The sequence below is a fragment of the Oculina patagonica genome, chromosome 2 (genome assembly GCF_052425735.1).
Source record: "Oculina patagonica isolate OP01 chromosome 2, crgOcupat, whole genome shotgun sequence".
NCBI lineage: Eukaryota > Metazoa > Cnidaria > Anthozoa > Scleractinia > Oculinidae > Oculina > Oculina patagonica.
Genome location: NC_135759.1, coordinates 39,530,000 through 39,550,831, shown reverse-complemented (window position 1 = coordinate 39,550,831; position 20,832 = coordinate 39,530,000). Strand labels below are relative to the sequence as shown.

At 39.2% G+C, this 20,832-nt stretch overlaps 2 protein-coding genes and 2 non-coding genes across 5 annotated transcripts; 2 read left to right on the top strand and 2 right to left on the bottom strand.

Moving 5' to 3' along the window:
- Positions 1–3,949: 3,949 nt before the first annotated feature.
- On the bottom strand, positions 3,950–8,250 carry LOC144641590 (uncharacterized). Of its 2 annotated transcripts, XR_013568580.1 has the most exons (4): positions 8,042–8,250; positions 5,306–5,578; positions 4,129–4,904; positions 3,950–4,076 (listed from the first exon to the last, which is right to left on the bottom strand). XR_013568580.1 is itself a non-coding variant. In XM_078500628.1 (3 exons), the coding sequence occupies exons 1-3, from the start codon at positions 8,094–8,096 to the stop codon at positions 4,567–4,569; spliced, it is 666 nt and encodes a 221-aa protein (XP_078356754.1). In that variant the 5' UTR covers positions 8,097–8,250; the 3' UTR covers positions 3,950–4,566. The 2 variants fall into 2 exon arrangements, 1 of the variants encoding a protein (XP_078356754.1); XM_078500628.1 differs by having other exon boundaries at positions 3,950–4,904.
- A 1,336-nt stretch (positions 8,251–9,586) lies between these two features.
- Positions 9,587–14,060, bottom strand: LOC144641589 (uncharacterized). The gene is made up of 3 exons (XM_078500627.1): positions 13,741–14,060; positions 11,777–12,046; positions 9,587–10,998 (listed from the first exon to the last, which is right to left on the bottom strand). Exons 1-3 carry the CDS (start codon positions 13,796–13,798, stop codon positions 10,658–10,660), a joined length of 669 nt encoding a protein of 222 aa, XP_078356753.1. The 5' UTR covers positions 13,799–14,060; the 3' UTR covers positions 9,587–10,657.
- Positions 14,061–16,153: 2,093 nt separating this feature from the next.
- Trnaq-uug (transfer RNA glutamine (anticodon UUG)) lies at positions 16,154–16,225 on the top strand. The gene has a single exon. It is a non-coding gene; the product is annotated as a tRNA-Gln (tRNA).
- A 577-nt stretch (positions 16,226–16,802) lies between these two features.
- Positions 16,803–16,874, top strand: Trnaq-cug (transfer RNA glutamine (anticodon CUG)). Its single transcript has one exon. It is a non-coding gene; the product is annotated as a tRNA-Gln (tRNA).
- Positions 16,875–20,832: the final 3,958 nt, after the last annotated feature.

Sequence of the window (20,832 nt, the reverse complement as noted above, 5' to 3'; positions counted from 1 at the left end):
TTTTATGCACAAAACGGATATTTTATTGTCTTGCAAATTTTAAAACCTGTTAATAAGTTAGAACTGATAGCTAGCGTTTTATTTTAATTTTGGGTTAAAATCTATAGTCCGGCGGCATAGCTCAAAATTTCGGCTGAATTGTGCACTTTTTGTTACCAGCCTGAAATTTGGCACACAGAGAAAGACTATCGATATAATAAACATTTTAAGCAAAAGAACCATCTCGACAGAGACGCTGTTTCCATGGAAACTGCATTTAAATGAGCTACATGTGGAAAGCGTTTTTCTTCATGTTTTAACAGGAGATATGGATATGACGGCGTATAGGGATGGCCCGGAGCTTCCCTGCCGAGATGAACAACGGAATAAAATGCTATCGCCATAGTAACCGCAACTTAATTTATGCACTTTATGCATTGTTTGCAGGTTCAGATCAGGAAATTGAAAAACAAAACACTCATCATTCACATTTTAATTCCTTTGTTCTGTTAGTTAATCTGTCCATAATTAAACTATATTTTCCAGCTTGTTTTTACTAAATTATTTAAGTAAACTTCTTATTTTTTTGTCTGTGTGTTGGTGTATTTTTTTGTCTATTAAAGTCCTAAGTACCTGACCCATTTTAGAAATTATTGTATTAAACACTTAGGATCGCTGCCCAATCTCCTTAGCCAATGGTGGTTATTTTGGGCAGCCATACACTCAATATATTTGTATTCTCCTTGTATTGTAAATTTAATTTAATCTAGGGTGCAAATAAAGTGTTGTGTTTTGTTGTTGTGTTGTGTATTGTGTTTAATACTTCTCTTTAGAGGTACAATGTTGAAATTTGCCATGTGTTAATATGACAACCTAGATAACTGCTGAGTTGATATAGCTAAGCTAGCGGCTCTAGTGACATACACATAGCTATAGCTATTGTGTTTTTCTAGATCAAAATGCTGTCTGGAAACTATTATCTTAGACATCTTCCATGGCACGCACACACACAGTAACGTGCAAGGCAAATAAGCTCTATAGCACTCGCTCGCATCTATTGTTGCTACACACAGCCGGTCTTGCAGCCACATAGGACGAACTCTTGACAGGACATTGCAGTGTCAGACAGTGTGCACCATATTGGTCGCCATGTTTCCTCGCTGAACGTCCAGTCCTATTCTACTGGGTGCGATACCTTGGTTCCTCTATCAGATAAAGATGTTGTTTATCGAGGTTGCCTCCGCGATTCTGGCAACCACTATTGCGTTTGGAAAACAATGGACAATTTGTTCGGGACGAATATAATTTCGGCTGTTCCTTTTCTAGATCAAATTGACAGGTCTCCGCAAATGGATTGCTCAGCTCCTCTATTATATTGTTGGTACCAGGGGTCTGACACGATCTTTGAACTTTGTTTTACTTGCATTGAAAGTACTCGTGATGGGGCAGCATGCACGTGCTTGTGTTCATAACTATTTTCAAACTGTCTAACCAACCTCGGTAGTTCAGGCCCAGATACCATCCACCCTTGTAACACACTTGGATTCTCTGTCAGGCCTATCTTCACGTGGAAATCGAATCAGCTTCTTCTCCCTAATTTAAACAGATATTACATACTTCCTGTATTCCTGTTTCTGAAGAATAAACAAACTTGCTGCAGTTTCCTGTTGAGGGTACCTAGTGCGCGTAATACGTGCACAGTTGATAAGTGATTCCGCTCACTTCCTGCTGTAGTTATCTTAGCTTGTGACAGAACTTCCGTCAACCCATCCACTGCCAGCAAACCAGGTCCTGAAAGCCTTTAGTGCCGCCTGCTCGATGTGGAGACCACCAAGCATGGCTTCCAGCTTATCTTCCCATGCATGTACGATCCTTCTGAGCCCACTCGACTGTTTTTGCTAAAGCAAAGAGCGGCTGATCGCAAGCAATAATCACAGTTTGTCCCGGATTTATGTACTCTACGTTTTTGCCAATAGCAGTTTTAGCGTGACTTATCATCGCCTCGCAATGAGTGCAATCCAAAAAAGGCAGTAGAGAGCTTTTACACCAACTTTTTATACTTAGGGGATACTAGCTCTATGGTGCCTGCACGAAATATTCGGTTCCCCTAAGCGGCTGGTCCCATCTAAAAGAAACAGATTTTCTAGTCCTACAGTCGTACCAGCTATACCACATCTCACGGGCTTTTCAATATTATCTGGTTGCTTTGATGCATTTCCGTCACTTTGCTTTCTTTCTTACTCAAGCGTTTTCAGTTTGGTAGTACTTTACTACATTATTGTTACTTATTTTCGCAGGACTTTTTTTGCGATTTTCAAAAAATCGCGAAATTAAAGAACCGCAAAATATTATTTTTAAAAATTTTTATTGTATTTTTTTATGTTTTTAACGTATTTTTTGGCCAAAGTGCGAATATTAAGTTCCGCGAATCGAAATATACCTGTTCCATTTTCGCGAAATTAAGTTCCCGCAATATGGTACATGGCATAGTCTATCCCATGAGGCATTGTGCCTCAAACGCGTCTCAGCAATTCTCTCTCCTGAATCATAAAAACTCTGTAAATCCTTTTTGAGGGTGAAATACCAGCAGCACAGTTGCTCCGTTTCGAGTCTGCTAGGCATTCACTCTCCTCGCTTGTATGTTCTTGGCATGATATACGCATTTGCTTCAGCTTTTTGGTCTGATGATTCCTTCATACTTTTTTTTTATTGGAAGACTTTGCTGAACTAAAAAGCTTAAATTACGGCCTAGTAATGCCAGGTTAATAATTTTCCCTTATGCCTGTGCTAAGTTGCCACTGCGAAAATAATATTGCCAAAACACGGGCAAGGGAGGACAATCAACAGCAAGTATTGCATTTATGCAATTTTTTGAACGGATAATTATACACTATTTTTTTGTATTTGTTTGCATGAATGGCTCATTAATGAAACAAAATTTAATTTTTTGGAAGCAAATGTTTAAATTCATACGTAAGTTTCACTTTTTTGCGCAAATGATCAAATCATTCCTGAGTTACTAAAAGAGGACGTATGTCTTCGCGGGGGGTCTCAGCGAGGAAAAACTTGAAAGCCATTTACAGGCAATACGGTGAAAACTGAGAGTGGTTCTATAGCAGAAGTTAATCAGCATGCATATCTCTATTGTTCTGCAAAATATGAGAGAAGTAACAAAAATGACACAATTTTTCAGCTATGCCGCCGGACTACTAGAAAGTGCCTCGTATTGCCTGTTGCTAGTTAAGGTCCTGAGCTATAAATCGCTCTGAAGTCAAAGGTGATATATTTGATTATGGTGATATTTACTTTATTGATCATTCAATTTTATGGCCGCTTTATTGGTGCCATAAACAGGGACACCCAAATGGTGGCTACATTATAATTTTCAGAAAATTATTTTCCCAAGAACTCATTTACATGACAAGTTACGGAAAACGCTATGACAATGATAATTTGGACAAAATGTTTTTTCTGTCTGCTTTATATCTTGTTAGTTTTCTGATTTTGTTCATCAACCAAGCAGTTTTGGTAGCGCTGATGGCGAAAATCACTAATAGCCTGCCTGCAGACGAAAAAGCAGACGAGGTCTGTGCAGTGTGCACGGGCCAGACCAGGCAGTGGTGACAGCTCTCGTAAGCTCAGGGACGGCGGAGCCGGGGGGGCTGGGGGGGCTTTAGCCCCCCCCCCCCACTTTTTCCGAAAAAAATAAAGACTTTTTGAGAGAAGAGTCTCTTAAGCCCCCCCCCCCCCCCCCCCCCCCCACTTAAAGTCACTAGTCCACCCACCTGGAAAACTGCTCTGCCGTCCCTGAAGCTAGGCTTGTAATTCTACTGGTCCTCTAGTGCAGCAGTTGCTGTTGTTCTTTGGAGGGCTAGGGGCATTGTTCCTGTTGTTTGTTCTATAATTTGTGTTTCGAAGGGTAGCGACCAGCTGGCGGAGTTTAGTAAAGCACTCAGTTAAAAAACCACTGTACAAGAAAAGTATAATTATTTTATTCGATAATGCTACAAAAAATTGCTTAACGCTTGTAAAAATATGTTATCCAAAATCGTGTAATGGTGCAACATCAAAGAGGTATTTGTCTCCTTTCTAACACACTACCAAACAAATACATGTTAACAAACACATGAGAGCAGTCTCTATGGGTACCCACGGTCTTCGTTTTCTTTGCAATTTTTTTTGCAAATCTTTGTTTTTTTAAGCAGATCTTCGCTTTATCTTCGTTCGTTTTTTTCGTGAAATGTGATCAAATTAGCATTCAGAAATTACAGATTTTTCTGTAGTGTGTACGAATTTTGACAGTTTTATACCTGAGTGTTCAATTTGATCACGCGAATTTTGGTCAATTTGAGAACTTCGCTTCATTCTTGACATCTTTTTTTTTTCAGTTTCGCGGTGATCTTCGCGTCTTCGATTTCTTCGGAAGTACCCATAAAGAGGCTCACATGAGCCTTGAGTACACTTATTAAGTCAGGCTAAACTATATTTAAGGTGAATCATTAATTTACAGAAAATTAAAACATTAACAAGAAGAAAAGATAACAAAATCACGAATCAGTCAACAGACTGATCACACCTCTTAATTAACTACAAACGAACAACAGCAAAAAGTGCGCATGCGAACAAAATGAAAGCGCTGGCCACAGCATTGGCGCCAGCATTACACATATCATCTTCACAACAGGTCATATCACAAGTAGAGTCGCCTGTGCATGTCTGATGGAAGAGATGGGCGTCTTTCTTGTCGCACTGGCTTTTTGTAGCACACCCTTTGCTGTACGTCTTCAGTTGGACATTAGAATCTTTGTGGGTGACATCAGTGGATACCATGTAACAGCGATCATCTACATTGTCGCATACTTTGGGTTTGGCCATTCCGCACTCTTCCATTGAAGTGCATTGGTAGCACTTTCTGAACTTTTTATCTGTAAAAGGACGAAATAAATTAAATTGACTGATCATGATAAAGGATTATTGAAAGGTGACGTACGCCTTGTAGGAATGAATGAATAAATGAAAAACTTTATCAGAGTTTCAAAACCACATAGCTAGGGGAGATTCCTACACGAATTATATCATTCCCTTAATCATAACAGGTTTTGATCGGACACGCGCACACACAAACACACACACGAACAAAACATTAAATATACCAGAGAGAGAAAAAAAGAAGCAAAAAACCACACCTGTCAACTTTAACTATAACTACTCCATAGCAGTGCGCGATCTGACATGTACCCAGGAGTCCATTGACTCCTGATATTTCATAATATAAACAAGTAAATTTCCTAATCAATTTCGGCAAGCTGCCAGATCTGGGACCTACTTTCAGAATACGGTTTGGCGCAGAGTGGCCCAGAACAGCATGTGGCATTGCACGAGACCTGAGATTCCTCATCTTTCGCCATTTCATCACAAGCAGATTTAGCAGCTTGACAGTCTTGTGGCTTTGCACAACCAAAAAGGAAATGCATGCTATCGGCACTGTTTAACACCATGGACGCACAGTTAGTGAATCCGTCAGGACACTTCACATCCGCTGCACCGCTGTTACATTGCTTCAAATCTCCTGAGCATTGATAACACCGCTGAGAGGATCCTGTGTGAACACAAGAAAAGATCAAATCGTTATACAGTCGAAGCTCTCGTAAGCGGACACCCTCGGGACGCGGAAAAAGTGTCCGTTACTGGAGCTGGCCGCTTACTAGAATGGTTCTCGCAAGCGGCCACTAGATGTGTGGGGGATAAATGGCCGCTTAAGGGAGCTTGCCCAGCTAACAATAACCGGACGGACGTGGATGACGACAAAACAAGCACTGAAATATGGTACTGTAATTACTGTAAAGTCATTGTGACGAACGGCGATGTGAAGTTCATTGATAAAAATAAGATGAAGAGGTTGTAAATAGGATTTTCTCTGGGTTGTCCGCTTACTGGGGGAGCTTAAAAAAAACTCGTAATCTCTGATAGTGTCCGCGGCCGCTTACAGGAATGTCCGCTTACGGGAATGTAAAAATACAGAGTTTGTATGGAAGTTAAAATGGGGTTTCAAACAAGGCGGCAGCAAGTAGAGCTGTCCGCTTACGCGAGTGTCCGTTAAGAGAGCTTCGACTGTATCAGTGTTATATGGCCGGCGATCTCACAGTGAAACATGCACTCTCCACTGTTGCTGTTGTTGACGTTTTTATTACAAGAAAACTAACAGTGCAGGTTGCAGAGCAGGCAGAGAAGAAGCTTCACTCAAATTATGTCATTGTAATGTTTTCAATACAAAAAGTGCCGAAGTATAGTCTTCCATCGATATCACTTGCTTTTATCAGAAAGCTTTGTAGATATCCCTTTTAATTTTTTTATCACGATATTCATTTTTGTGAAAGTTGCAGGACTAGCAATGTAGATTTCGTAAATTTGATGACGTTTTGGTCAAACTCGAACTTCATTGAAAAGGAAACATGATACTGTAGGCGATATTTGAGAAGCCGTAAGGTAAGGTAAGGTAAAACTTTATTTATGCAGGGTGGCCCATTCAGCGCAGTGGCTGGTCTCCAGAGGGGCCCTTCTATCTAATTGTTTAAAATAGTTGTAAAAATAGAGTTAAAAGCTAATGTTTAGTAATTGAAATAGTTATATAAAAGAGTTTAAAAAACTAAAGCGAATTACAAGCATGAACTGGTATATAAAAAAGATAAAAATCGTATATTAGGTGCTATGAATAAAGTGGGCTTTGACAAGATTTTTAAAAGAGGAGAGTGATACAGCTTGTTGGATTTTTAAAGGTAGTGAATTAAAAAGGGCTGTGCCAGAAAATCTAAAAGTACGCTTGCCAAGGCTAAGCTTGGGTTTAGGTAGATGGAGGTCAGCCTTCCTTCGAGTGTTGTAGCCATGTACATTGTAGTTCCTAATGAAATAGTTACTTAAATACTGAGGAACTAAGTTATGCAAACATTTATAAACTAAAACGCATTTGTGTATTTTACGGTATTTGTGTATTCTTACGCCGTTGTGAGAGATATTTCCCGGCATGCACCATGCACGATAAAACTTTTCTGAAAATACTTTTCCGAAATCAGTAGTTAATGTCAATTTTGTCATGTTCTCTCTGGTATGGTAAAGTACTTCAAGTCGTTTTCAGGCCCTTCGCCGGTTCTGCTTGTAAGAGAACTCAACCATATCAAACCATATATTGCTGTTCACTGTATTTGAGTAATCAAAGTGCGGGAAAGGTGTTAAACTTTTGTTTTAAAGAAGTGAACAAGACATTTACTGGTTTCCTTTACTTTTGAAGAAAATAGGTTTGCTCTATCAGGCTACATTTGTATGGATAAAATCCAAAGTTCTAAAAGAAAAAGCCAAACGATACAGTCGTTTTTCAATGTATGCGCATATATGCAAATCTGAAGCCTACAAGCTGTAGTTTAATCTTATATATTCCATTGTTTAATACATTTTGCTGCTTTAATTGCATAAAAAGCTTCGAAATAAAACGCTTTTGGTAAGTACATCGACGATTTCATTGTTAACTGACCTTATGTAACCACAAACTAAACATTCTCAAACGAAGAGACCACGAATTTTACGATGTTTGTTTGTGGTGCAAAATCTGTAACTTCTCGTCACTGTTTGGCAGTGTAGATTGTTCGGTATAAAGAAAATGATAAAACTTTCTGACGACTTGAAAGTTTTGTAACTTTTTCTTTGCCAAATCTAAGACATTAAGTTTACTTGGTTTTATGGAACCTCTCAAGGCGCTATAGCAAATAAAAGCTGGCATGTGCAGTCCGCATAATAATCTACGTAGCTAGGCTGCGTAGAGCGTTGCATGGCTTCACCTGGTGGGATTAACTCAATTCTCAGTTTACGTTTGTTCAATTTGTATTTAAATTGACTTCAAATAATTAACTCCAAACATCTTTTGAATGAAACTTAGGAATACAACTGCTTTCACATGTTTTCTATTCCAGAATTGCCTCGTTCAGTTAGAACAACAATGAATACGTGATCAAAGCATCTTGAGTTTAAAGCAGCTTAACAACATTCAAACAGTTTGTTTCGATCTACTTACCAAATCTCACGAAAGCAAACAAAACGAAAATGACCACCAACGTTAGCTTCGTCATGTTTAGTCAGGATAACTTTTCCGCTCAACACAAGCCTGGTAATGTAACGGGCCGTAAATGTTGGCTGGTGAATCTGTGAGCTTCGTGAAACTTCAGTACAACCCACTTAATAAGCGCACCAACGTATATTGTTTTCCGTCTCGCTCTTTGAATACAAGGTATGTCCCTTTTTGTTCCTAACGGATAGCGCCCTGCTGTCATAACAATTACGCGCCCATATTTCATAACAGTCACTTAAGCAGTAAACCCTCAAGGTCATTCCTGTTGGTATTTTAGGAGCCGTTTGAGAGTCTTAAGTCGAATATCAAATGATAAGTATATGTTCCGGATCTGTTGTAAAATAACTTGATCAACAATGATACAGCATTTCTCTTAGTAACTGCGGACAGAAAACAAAACTCTTCAGGAAACTGCGAATGATACTTTAAATTAGGGTGAGTGGAAATAAATAAAATGCTTGGTTTCAAACGTCACTGAACAAGCGAGGGACACGATCGTATTTAAATATATTTCCATAAACCTCCTCTCTCTCCCTCCCTTCACGATATCATCCATAAAATGCTCCCCCCGGAATACGAAACTTGGAAAAGCCCCCTCCCCCCTCCCCCGTTGAACAAAGTCCCCACCTTCCTCTTGTTAAGCAAATAGTACACTGAATGCGAAGAAAATGGTAACGCTCGAAACGTGGCCTTTCAAACTCGTCACCTTTACCAACTTGAATTTTATATTTAACTTAGTTCGAAAGAGTCTATGAATTAAGGGTTGGTGCTATCATTCCGTTGCTGAGACAACTGCCTTAGCTCGAAGCCGTTTTTATAGCTTCGGTTTAATAGGTTTACCATAACAACGGTGTTGCTACCCACAGACTAGATGTTTGTGTTCCCCTGGAAGGACATGAATATGTGAACCACTTCTCATCATTCAGTTATTGTAGTGGCGAATTTATCAAACTAAACGTAAACTAGACTGGTTAGGACTGCGTTTTCCTTTGATCAAAATTGGCCCTCTTCATTTTGCCAGCTAAAAGGTAAATTGTCCAGCGGTTGCTGTTTTATTGATGAAATTAATACCTTTGTACGGTCCGGGTGAGAAATATTTTCTAAACAAGAGTCCGAAAAGCCGGAAAACTGGGTTTTGTGGAACAAAAGAATGTTTCTCAGAAAGGCCTGAGATGGTTTTCCAGGAGCTAGGTTTCAAGCTAAGACATCGCACAGGGATAGATATTTCATCATTTTTAACATTTTAGATTGCCGAGTTTTTTTTTTTTTTCATTTTAGTTTTTATTGGTCAATTTTTATGTGAGAGCCCCTCCTGAAAACCATTTATATAGTTATTGAAGGCCTCCTCATTAAATATTTTATATTATTATCATAGTTAAACCGGGTCGAGCAAAAGATTTTGTTTCCCGTTTTCGCTCATCCGGGTAATTTCCCCAAGGGTCTCCAAGGACGGAACAAAGCACGGACACGGACAAAACTGCGAAAAAAGTGTTTCAGCAACATTGTGTTTATTAATTGCAGAAGCTGGTATTTAAGGTTATTACTGATTAAGATGAATAGCTCTATCTACTGGATAAACCACTATCTAGTGCGTGGCCTAGTTTGTGTGTTAAGACTATTCATCGGTGGATAGCGTCATCCACCCTTTGAAAATCCGCGCCCAGACCATATAGGTACAGGATTCAGTAAGAAAACCCCTTTGTAAAATGTGATGGATAGATCGATTTTCACTTGAGTATCGAAAGTAATTCGCGATTGTTTTTTTTTTACTACGCCAAGTGATTGATTTAAAAAACTCACGTCACCTTCTCGACCAATCAAAAGTAAAACCAAAACAAGTGGCGACTCGCTCGCGCACGTTTTCCCGCGCTTTTTGCTAGCTTCGTGTAGTTGCTTTAAGTTTTTGATTGTTTGAGTGGATTGTCTTCGTCCTTTGTAATTGACTAGAGTGATCAAGTGATTATTTTGGTCTTTGGTTTACGACACTCAATCGAAAATCGTTCTTGATGCGAAAGAAATATCTAAATTTGCTTAAGAATCAGAAATTTCGTCAAATAAAATGACACTTGAAAAGACAATAGTTTCATGTAGTCTACTTTGTCCTGTCAAGTCCCGATATAAGTATTACAAATTCTCATTTCAGTTTGAAGACATTTCCTATACAGTAAACAAGAGCAAAGTTTTGAGTCGAGGTATTGTTCTGGTCCTTTTGAAGGCCTGCCCAGTAGCATAAATGTACGGAAGATTCTTTTCACTTTTTCTAGAGATACCATTTAATTGTTATGTAGTCTTCAGTAAAAAAAGAAAACAGTGGCGCCTTCATACGGGTTACAATACTTCGCCTGACGTTTAACAATACTTCATGCAATACACCTGTACACCTCATAGAGTTTAAACTTTATGACATTTCGTTTCAAAATCCACAGAGAATACATTAGTCTCTCTAGTCCAAGCCCTATATGTGAAAAAGATTGAAAAATTTTACACTGTTACAAAATAAGTAAAAAAAATTCATGCCACGTGCTGTTGTAGTTAAAACTAAATTTGGCACAAACAGTTCCTTTACATAGAAGCGACAGCCATAAGCGCGCTTATAAACATTAATGTGACGCTGACAGCAGAAAACGAGCCTGCATTACACAGATTGTTTTCACAGCACAGGTTTTCGCAGGTGTCGTCATCCCCGCATTCCTGCATGAAAAAGTCCTTGTCTTTCTCCTTGCAGGCATCTGCTACTCGGCATCCCTTTCTGTACACGTTGATTTTCTTGTCGCCCAAGACCAGCTCTGACGTGAATTTGGCGCACATGTCTTCGCCGCTGAGGCAGGTTACAGCTTTACTATTCTGAATGCAGTGTTCCATAGACATAGCACTCTGACACTCAAAGCACTTCAGGTTTGTCACTGTGAACAATTTCAAAAGATCGCTTGTTAACTACTGTAAACGTCCAAATCCCTCCCCCCCCCTCCCCTCTTAAAAATCAGCCTCTGTCCAAAGCAAAATTCATACCAGTAATAAGCACCCTCTCCAACAAAACAAACTTAGTGAGTCATTTTTAAAGCCATCTCTTGAATTACAATATATTTTCTTCCAACTTTGCACATTTCACATTTCCTTCTTTTTCATTACTCATTTAAAGGGACTTTGTCACGGGGATTTCGCAGATTTTTGGTCTAAACTGTTCTGAAATTAGTGGTAGGCAACATTGCCCATAGAAAACGTTACCTTTGAACTTCTAAAGGAATATATAACCTTATATGCGGTTAGAAATCGAGCTACGGCTACAAATATCGATATTTTGAAGACGCGCGGAAACAACTTGAAAACGTTTGCCTAACTTTTTCAAATTGCAATCCGTTTCCATCAGACGGCCATCCGCAGACAAAGATGCTCTTTTTAAAACAGTTTCCGTGCTCTAATATAGCAATTTTTAATAAAAATGGACCATTACTTTTAGGCTTCCTGCGACACATTGAAATCCACGAAACAGTCCCGTTAATTTCTGTGAATGAACTACATCCAATTTTCCTTACAGGCAGTTAGATGGTGAGAAAAAAAAAAGAAAACGAAATAACCATAATCTATGGGTACAATACCAGATACTACAGGCGACGTCAAAGTGACACGTAGTAAAAAAAATAGCTATTTTAAACTCGAAATAATAATTCAAGTTTAATTTACCTTTTGCTGGCGGTGTGTTGCATTTTCCTGTCATGCAGCATGTGGCTTCACAAGTTGTCCTTACTTGCTTTTCAGCATCTACACATGATTTGATGCCGGCTTCGCAATCGTCTTGAGTTGCACATCCAAGAATGGCAGTTTCCTCGCCATCTTTTGTGATCATCACCTTGCTGCATCTGTCCTGTCCGGCCAGGCAGGTCTGAGTCTTAGCTGTTACATTGTTGCATTTATCGACGTTGCCGGAGCACTGATAACAGTCCAAAGAAAAACCTGTGATAGCAGTATGGACAATCAACTCAGTGGTCTCACCCACCCACCCACTCACTCACTCACTCAACTCCTCGCTCGTGCGCGCACTCACGTAGTTACTCACTCAATCTTTTCAACAACTGCGTTAATAAATAACAATGTCTGGGGCTCGATAAAACGTTGTCAAACAGCTGCTACGATGACTCACTTGAGTCTGAGATAAACTGAAATTTCAAATATTCATGCAAGTGTATTTCTCGCGCAATTTGATATACAGAAGCCCTTGCGGATGTAATGATTTAAAAAATCCGAGTTTTCACTTCATAATAACAACCGGTTGTGCATCCGAGAAAATGCTGACCTTTTACACTTTTCCTGCTCTTTTCACCGTCTAAAAGGCCACAATTTCACGTAATTTCATCATACAGGAGGTCAATGCAACCGCTATTGTATACTACAGTCATAGTTAGTGGAGTATGCTAGAGTATATAACAATCTTTTAAACTGAAAAAATCAGACTTTGAACAAAAATGTGGCTAAATGTACAAATCGCAAATCGTTTTTTTTTTTTCAGGAAAAACAGCTGAAGTTGAGACTTAAAAAGAAAATAGAACAACCTTGTCACGATTTCGGTTTCTGTTTGTTTTGTTGGCAGTTAAGCATCTCAAAAAGCTATGTCCGGGGGGGGGGGGGGGGGGGTGATGAGGAGGAGAAGGAGGAGGTGGTGGTGGTGGTTTACATCGATGAGGTCATGGGATAGCTATGTTATGGAGACGACGCAAGTAGCAGCAAAGTTGAAATGAAATTAACTTCCTGTAAGGAAACCGGAAATTTCCTAGTTACATACATACGCAGCAGATACGTGTCTTGTTCGAACGTTTCGTTTATGCCAACCCGTTATGTTTTCATGCATGCCTTAACACCAAATTATTTATACCTCGCGTACGCTTTTTCTCGTAGCTTTCCTCGTTTTGATCAGAAAAACCGAGTGACTTTTCACGTAGGATAACTTATTTAAAGAGAAAAGTGCTTAGTATGATCATATCGTAAGTTAAATTATTGCGCTTGGAAAGCTCCCAACAAAATTATGACTGTGCACAACTGGAGCTCTTAAGGCTGGTTCTCATATGATCGCCCCGATCGTCTCTGTCGCTTCTGTCGTTTGCAAAGTCTGAGGTGATTGGACGAAAAGAGTATTGGAGCAAGCAAACTTTTTGAAGCGACAGAAGCGACAGAGACGATCGGGACGATCATATGAGAACCAGGCTTTAGGAAGCCACGAAGCAGAAACAATCTTTTCTTTATTCGTCTTACATTTCATGATGTTTTGCTGCTGTCCTTATATTTTAAAACGCATGTTTTAAATGGTTTTGCCGCCAAAATTGTGATGTGGGATCATGTTTCCCAATTTCACGTTAGCTGTTTTAAAATTACGATGCGAAAAGAATGCTTAACCTTTTGTTATGAATAATCTGTATTCAAATTTTGCCGTTCTTTGTACTTTAATGTTTTTCTGAAAACTATGACTTTCGTAGTTGCTGTATGTTTAACGACGGGCCCACGAAACTGAAACGTTATGTTACTAAGTGTATAACTATTGGAAGACTTGAAAGCGAAATCATTTGTCAAGAAGTTTCTTACCATCATTTTAGTATTCCGTGCCGATGGACATTATTAAAACTATTAAAATCACTTGTTGTTTACTCGACACTTACCTAGGTTTGCGCAGCAAACCAGCATCAAAACAGTTAACAGGATCTGCTTTGACTCCATCTTGAATGTACTTTGATGAAATTGTTGTTCAGCGCTAATTGTGAACTGTTTGATCTAAGTTCGCGATTGTTCTTTACCTACACGTTCCCGACTTCTTGTGGTTGACAATGACGCAGAGTAAATTCACACACTCGATAATGATTATGTCGGTTTTGAATACTCAATATCAGCTTTTCTTTGTTCTTGTTCACCACCGTGCAATAACAGCTTCTGTGCCGACGCGCCCTCCACAGCGATGGATAAAATTGATTTGACAGCTAGAATTGAATCCCGTTGCTACTTTAAGGCTCAAATACTGCTTTATGCCGCACGCAGCAAGAAAACTCAAACTATTTGTCTCGCAGAGGTCAACCCTAACACCGATTCGTCGTTGCTTTTGCTAATTACATAACATGCTCTGTTTCTTAAAACTCTGAATATTCAATAGTAGTGCATAGCATTGGACTCATTGGCTGAGCTCTGTTTGCCTGGTAGTTGGCGTAAACCTGGCCAAGCTTGTGTCAGAAATGGTCATTATTTTATATACGTTTTTCCTGATTTATGACTTCAAGGATATATATTCACTCGGATTGTTATTTAAAAAGAGGAAATAGATAAATACGTAATATGTTTTTTTTTTTTTTTTCAACGAGTTTTGACGCATTTCGGGAAATCACTTTGGAATAGTTGTAGTCTCAGTTGCGTGTGACAAAGAATGATTCAGCAATTAGTAATTTCCCAAATGATCGAAAATCATTGACGCAATAAATTACCGTAATGCGAGCATCTTTCTTTTCTTTTTTCTTGTGAAATGCAGTTTTAAAAAATAAACCGCTCTTTGTTTTTGTTCGAAAAAACGTTTCCCATTGAGTAGCTTGAGGAAAATTGTCTACAGCCAGATTAAAATAAATTAAATAATTCCTCCATTTGAAGCCAATTTTATATGATCGATTAAAAAAAATATACTTGATTGAACTGACTTCTCTACATGTCCATACAGGTTTGGGTGCCTGCCATTGTATTCGTCAAGTCATCAAGAGTAGTTGGGGTAGGGGGGAGGGGGGGGAGGGACCATGGGGTCTGTACAGTACTGGCGACCTTCATATTTGACTACGAGTACGAGATCGAGTACGAGTACGACTTTGGAATTTTGACACGACTGTATCCCCCAAACTATAACTCTTCCCTGTTGCTGACTAACTCATAAATAAACGTTAGGGATAAGATTGGTGTGATAAGTGATTATAGGAGGCACACGAATTTGGTTTAAAAACTCGTACTCGTACTCAATCTCGTACTCGTAGTCCAATATGAAGGTTGAGCGGCATTATACCAGTTAAGATGTCGTCCTTAATGCTAAGATGTATCTAAATTCTATTTGATATAGTATCTTATTGTGGTAGGAAGGCGTTAACTCTGTACGTGAGAACAATCCGCTAACGCGCGAACCTTAACGTAACCAATACCTTCGTTCTTCGTAACCAGTGATCAAGGGCACCGGAAGTGCTTCATGTTCCTTCGCAGGAGACATTCTCAGGGAAGAATGGAATACAATCTATATATGTAACCGTCGTGCCGTGAGACTAGAAAAGCACAAAAGCAAAATTAAGTTTACCATTTTCAAACCAAAACCTGTACTATGTTACCAAAAAATGTCTTAATCTAAGTGTTGATGTCTGTAGCACTGTTGTGCTAATAAGGGACACTGTAAACAAAGAAACAAACAAACAAACGGAACAAATATTGTAAAACGAACAGAAAGTTATTAAAAATCCCAACTGTCAGGAATACCGAATACCCGGGGCCACCAGATTTCAAGTCCAGCGCCCTACCTGCTGGGCCACGCTGCCTCTATCCTTTATCCGTGGTTCAAATAACGTTAAATATCTTAAGTGTTCTTATTTAACTTTATTTGCTCCATTTTAAGGAAACTGAATATGAATACATTTTTAAGTAACCAGTTCAGAAATTACTCAGTTGATTTCCCACCTTAAAACGATCGATTATTGAAGAGTTGTAGGCCTGTACTTCAGCCTGAATTTCTCTCTATTATACATTTTACAAATACGAGCGGGCTAAAAAAAGGCCCGGGTCTACTGGCCTATAGGCTAGCTACGCCCTTGTAATGTTTTAATTTGGCGGATTCAACATCCGGGCACCTTCGAAATTCTGTACAGGACTAATATGAACAGGAACTCTTGGGGAAGAAGAAGAAGATGTCAAAACATGAGGGGAGGGGGTAGATAAAGGACACGATCCTTCGTTTGTAAAACCCCATCAACAACAAAAACAAATGAATATTTAATAATGAATTCAACCCTCTCATAACTGGTGATTTCTACTTAAGCTGGTTTGGTTTCGCTTCAGAGCACGTGTGGTCCCATGGTGTAATGGTTAGCACTCTGGACTTTGAATCCAGCGATCCGAGTTCAAATCTCGGTGGGACCTTTACTTTTATATGTCATTTTTCCTACTATACCTGAAGCTTTCTGCAGTAACTTACCAATCCGAATTAAAACGCGAGAACACGTCGAGAATACCGGACTGCGTGATTTTTTAGTTATTTATATTGTAAAGCCACACGTTTGTTGTGACTAGCTTCTTAATAAAGACTTCTACTACTACTACTATATTTTTGCGCCCTCAACAAGATGGCGCCTGAACGAGGAAGGAAGCGCTGACTGATAAAAGAAGAAACATCTCAAGAGACAACTTTAGTCGACGTATTATCTTCAAATGGTATTTGAATTAGTTTAAGATTCAAGTAGGCCTAATTAGTGTAAAGTTTTTAGTTTCCAGGTTAGTTCCTTTTAGGCATCCTTGCTACTTTTACAACTAAGGAAAAACTATTTATAAAAAAATGAAACGAATAAAAAATTCTTAGCATAAAATTGAACAATCGCCAAAATTTAGAGTAAATAAAGGGCAAAATAATTAACTGAAGAGGTCCGCTTTTGGGGTTGCCTCAATCTATATATTAAAACTTACGTTGAACAATAATAATTTAGTGCCTTTAACAGTGAGAGGTCCCATGGTGTAATGGTTAGCACTCTGGACTCTGAATCCAGCGATCCGAGTTCAAATCTCGGTGGGACCTACGATCTGTAAATTTTATTTATTTTTTTGAGCAACGAAGGATTGTGCAACTTATCCTGTCATTTCTTGTCATTTATCTTGTTGATTTTTTGTCATTCTAATTTAGTTATGTGAAAAAAGGCTTCATTGCACATTTAAATAGATGTTCGTTCATCGACTTGTTTTATATTTGTTTTCCGACTCGCTCTACGGACTCGCTAAATTCTACAAGAGTGGTAAAAATGCATAGCGATGCCACTACACTATAAAATGTCTAACAAAATATATCCGGAATTATTAATCAAAGATCTCTTCGAGATATCGACTATTTTGCATGAAGGATGAGTCGAACGTTTATCCTGTGCATTGTTCTTCCAACTTATCATTACAGGAGCGCTTTTGTTTACACTGTGGATTGGTTAAAAACTGAGTAAACTTGTCGATTGCCGTTTTTCTAAGTTGTTTCCTTTCGAGTAAGAATGATTTCTACTCGGTTTAATGCAAGGTTTCCGATAAGGGTTATGCACGACAGAAAATTCATGAAGACGTGCAATTGTCCCCGAGTCCCAGACATTCTGGAATGTGTGTGTCTGGAAGAACGCGAAAAAGTGCAGTAATATTTTACTCGTGTTTAGCGTGAGCCACGCAATCAATTGTCACGAAATTTAGTGCCTTAGGTTAAATATTAGCGCTCCTCAAATCCTACCGCCACAAAGGCGTCTGAATCTGATTGGCTGTTGAAAAACTTGTTTGTTTCACCACAATTTCCGGCGCACGCGCACTATCAAACCGGAACCAGGATTTTCTGGTTCCGCTTTGGATTCGTCCAGAGCCGTTGAGTTTCCCGTCCGTTGGTCAAGGGGAACACATGCTCTGGGAACGAGATTGCGCTTGCGTGGAGTTTCCCAGAGCTCTTATCTCAGTCAGTCATGCGCAAAAGAGAAGTGCTCTGGGGTCGAGAATAGAAATAGAAGCAAACACTCCGAGTCGCTTCGTTTTTGAAGTAGAGGGTATTCTTGTGGATATCCAGGCGGGTAAACAACATATTTCGCTACTATGTGCCTATAAACCACCGTCAGTATGCAATGTTAATTTCACAAACGAAATGCATGCGTTTCTAGATGTAGCGATGTCGAACCAAACAAACGTGTTTTGTTTGGGTGATTTGAACTGCGACATTCTTCACCCTTCAGACAATGGAAAAGAGGGACGAGCTTGGCTAGACATATGCGATGTTTACGATCTGGAGAATTTGATTAAGGAACCGACCAGAATTTCTCGTACCAAGGAGTCATGTTTAGACGTTATTGCAACGAATGCTCCTGTATTTGCATTACATGCGGGCACACTGGAGTTAGGCCTGAGCGATCACAAATTGGTCTACGCAGTGCTTAATAAGAAGGTGATGAAGCCGAAGGTAGCTTTCACAAAGAGCAGGTGTTTCAAGAACTTCGACGAGGAGGCTTTTAACAATGACCTAGAGCGCGTGCCGTTTGACGTTGCATACCTTTTTGACGACGTGAGTGATATTTGCTGGGCTTTTGAGAAAATGTATACAAACGTGTTGGATGACCACGCACCTCTTAGGAAGACAAAGCTGAGAGGTGCCTCTGAACAATCAAAGTTCATTACACCAGAAATAAGATCAGCTATGCGTAAAAGAAATGCTCTTAAACGAAAATACTACAAAACAAGGGCAGCCGTTGACTGGGAGGCGTACAGGTGTCTTAGGAACCGCGTGGTTGCCATGCGTCGTAAATCCATCATCGAACACTTCAAACGCCTGTGTAACCTGAGCGCGGGAAACCCGAGGGATTTCTGGAGTTCATTGCGGCCTTTTATGAATTCGAGGCATCGCTCGCCAAATGAGCTAATTACTCTCAAAGAAGAACAAGGAGTTATCAAAGATCAAAATCAGGTGGCACAAACATTTAATGCATATTTCAGTAATATCACAGGGGACTTGATCGAAAACAAGCATACTGCTTTCAAAGAACAATCGCACGTACATGTATGCAGATTTCCATTGAGCAAGAATGGTAAGACAACAAGCACGTTCTCATTCAAGCCGACGAATTACCACACAGTGAAAGCAGTGTTGGACAATATTAAGCCGAACAAAGCTCAAGGATACGACCTGATTCCTCCGAGAGCGGTTAAGGCATCTTCTAGGTCTATTGCAATGCCCTTCTGCAAACTAATTAATACTATCATTAGTAGGTCGCAAGTACCTCACACCTGGAAGCACGGTCAAATCACGCCACTCCACAAGAAAGACAGCGTCTTGGATAAAAAGAACTTTAGACCGGTGACTGTCTTACCTGTTTTTGGTAAAGTGTTTGAGAGGCTAATACACATGCAAATGACGGAACACTTTGAGCCCATTTTTCACGATTCTGTTTTTGCTTATCGCAAATATCACGGATGTCCTCCAGCACTATTAACGCTAACAGAGCATTGGAAAGAGGAACTGGATAAACGCAATGCGATTGCTGCGATAGCAATTGATCTAAGCAAGGCATTTGACTGCCTGCCACATGAACTGATCTTGGAGAAGCTTAAGTTCTATGGCATGGAAGACAAAGCAGTTGCCCTTTTGTACAGCTATCTATCATCCAGGTATCAGCGAGTGAAGCTGGGCGACACCTTTTCAGACTGGACAGGTGTGGCGGCTGGGGTCCCGCAGGGATCTATTCTGGGACCACTGTTATTTAACATTTTTATGAATGATTTAAACTTTGCTATTGAAAGGTGCAAGTTCATGAATTACGCAGATGATACGAAGATTCACACCTCGGATCCAAGCCCACAAGTTGTCGAGGAGGATATCAATAGGGACTTAGCAAACACGCTGCATTGGTTCCAGCAAAGTGGGATGAAAGCGAATCCTGAAAAGTACCAGGCTCTTGTGCTGGGAAACAGTGATTATGATATGAACATTAAATGTGTGGATAAAAGAATTCCCATTTCTAAAGAAATCAAATTATTAGGTGTTACACTAGATAACAGGCTCAAGTTTGATGCCCACATCGCGGATATTTGTCGTAAAGTAGGAGGACAAGTGAATGCCCTGAATAGGCTAAAAAATATTCTACCTTGTAAGACCAAAGGAGCACTCTACCGCGCCTTTATTTTCCCTTATTTTACTTATTGTTAAATTTCCAGATAGATTTCTTATGATTTCTACTACCCAGACGCGTGAGGTTTGAGTGTTTCGTTTTGTTTAACGTAAGAGTTGATGCAAATTTTGGTATCTTTGTTTAATATAGCTGCTTCAAATCTTAGGTACAGACGACCTATTAAATACCAGAAGATAAGTAAAATCAGAACAGTTGACTGAAGTATAATATATAATCGGATATTTTATGGAAGGTTTAATTTTAAATGTATTTGACTTTATTTCGTTAGATCGATTTTGTTTTCGTTCGTAAGTACAAGTTGATGCCTTTACCTTATAATAAATGGCTGTTTCATAAACATGTAAATAAAAAACAAGAAATGGAACTTTCAGATTTAGTCCGGGCTTTGTTAATGTCTCAAACGTATGTTATGAGATTCCTGCTCATGTTCATTGCATCTCATTTAACATCTGCCTATTTAAATACAAGACATAACAAACATATCATTCAAAAATAATAATTTTTTTTTTTTTACTTTTCAGACTATGTGGCCGCTAGAGGCGCCGTTTGTGTTTGGTTGTTAAAAGAACCATTTGTGTATGCTCTTCCATGGTTTTTCAAAAATCTATTGACACTGCTGGAAAGAGCACCTTGAAATGATAATAAGTAAAATGGCCAAGTTTAAGAGTGATACATAATTTCAAAAATATCTGTGTGTTGTGGGCAATAAGGTTGTGTCCAAAGCATCTGTAAAATTTCATGACTTTGTGGAAATAAAGAAATAGAGAAAGTGTGAAAATAGAGAAAGGGAAACTTCTAAGATTATTTCTTGACTTTTTTATATATATCTAAACAATAACT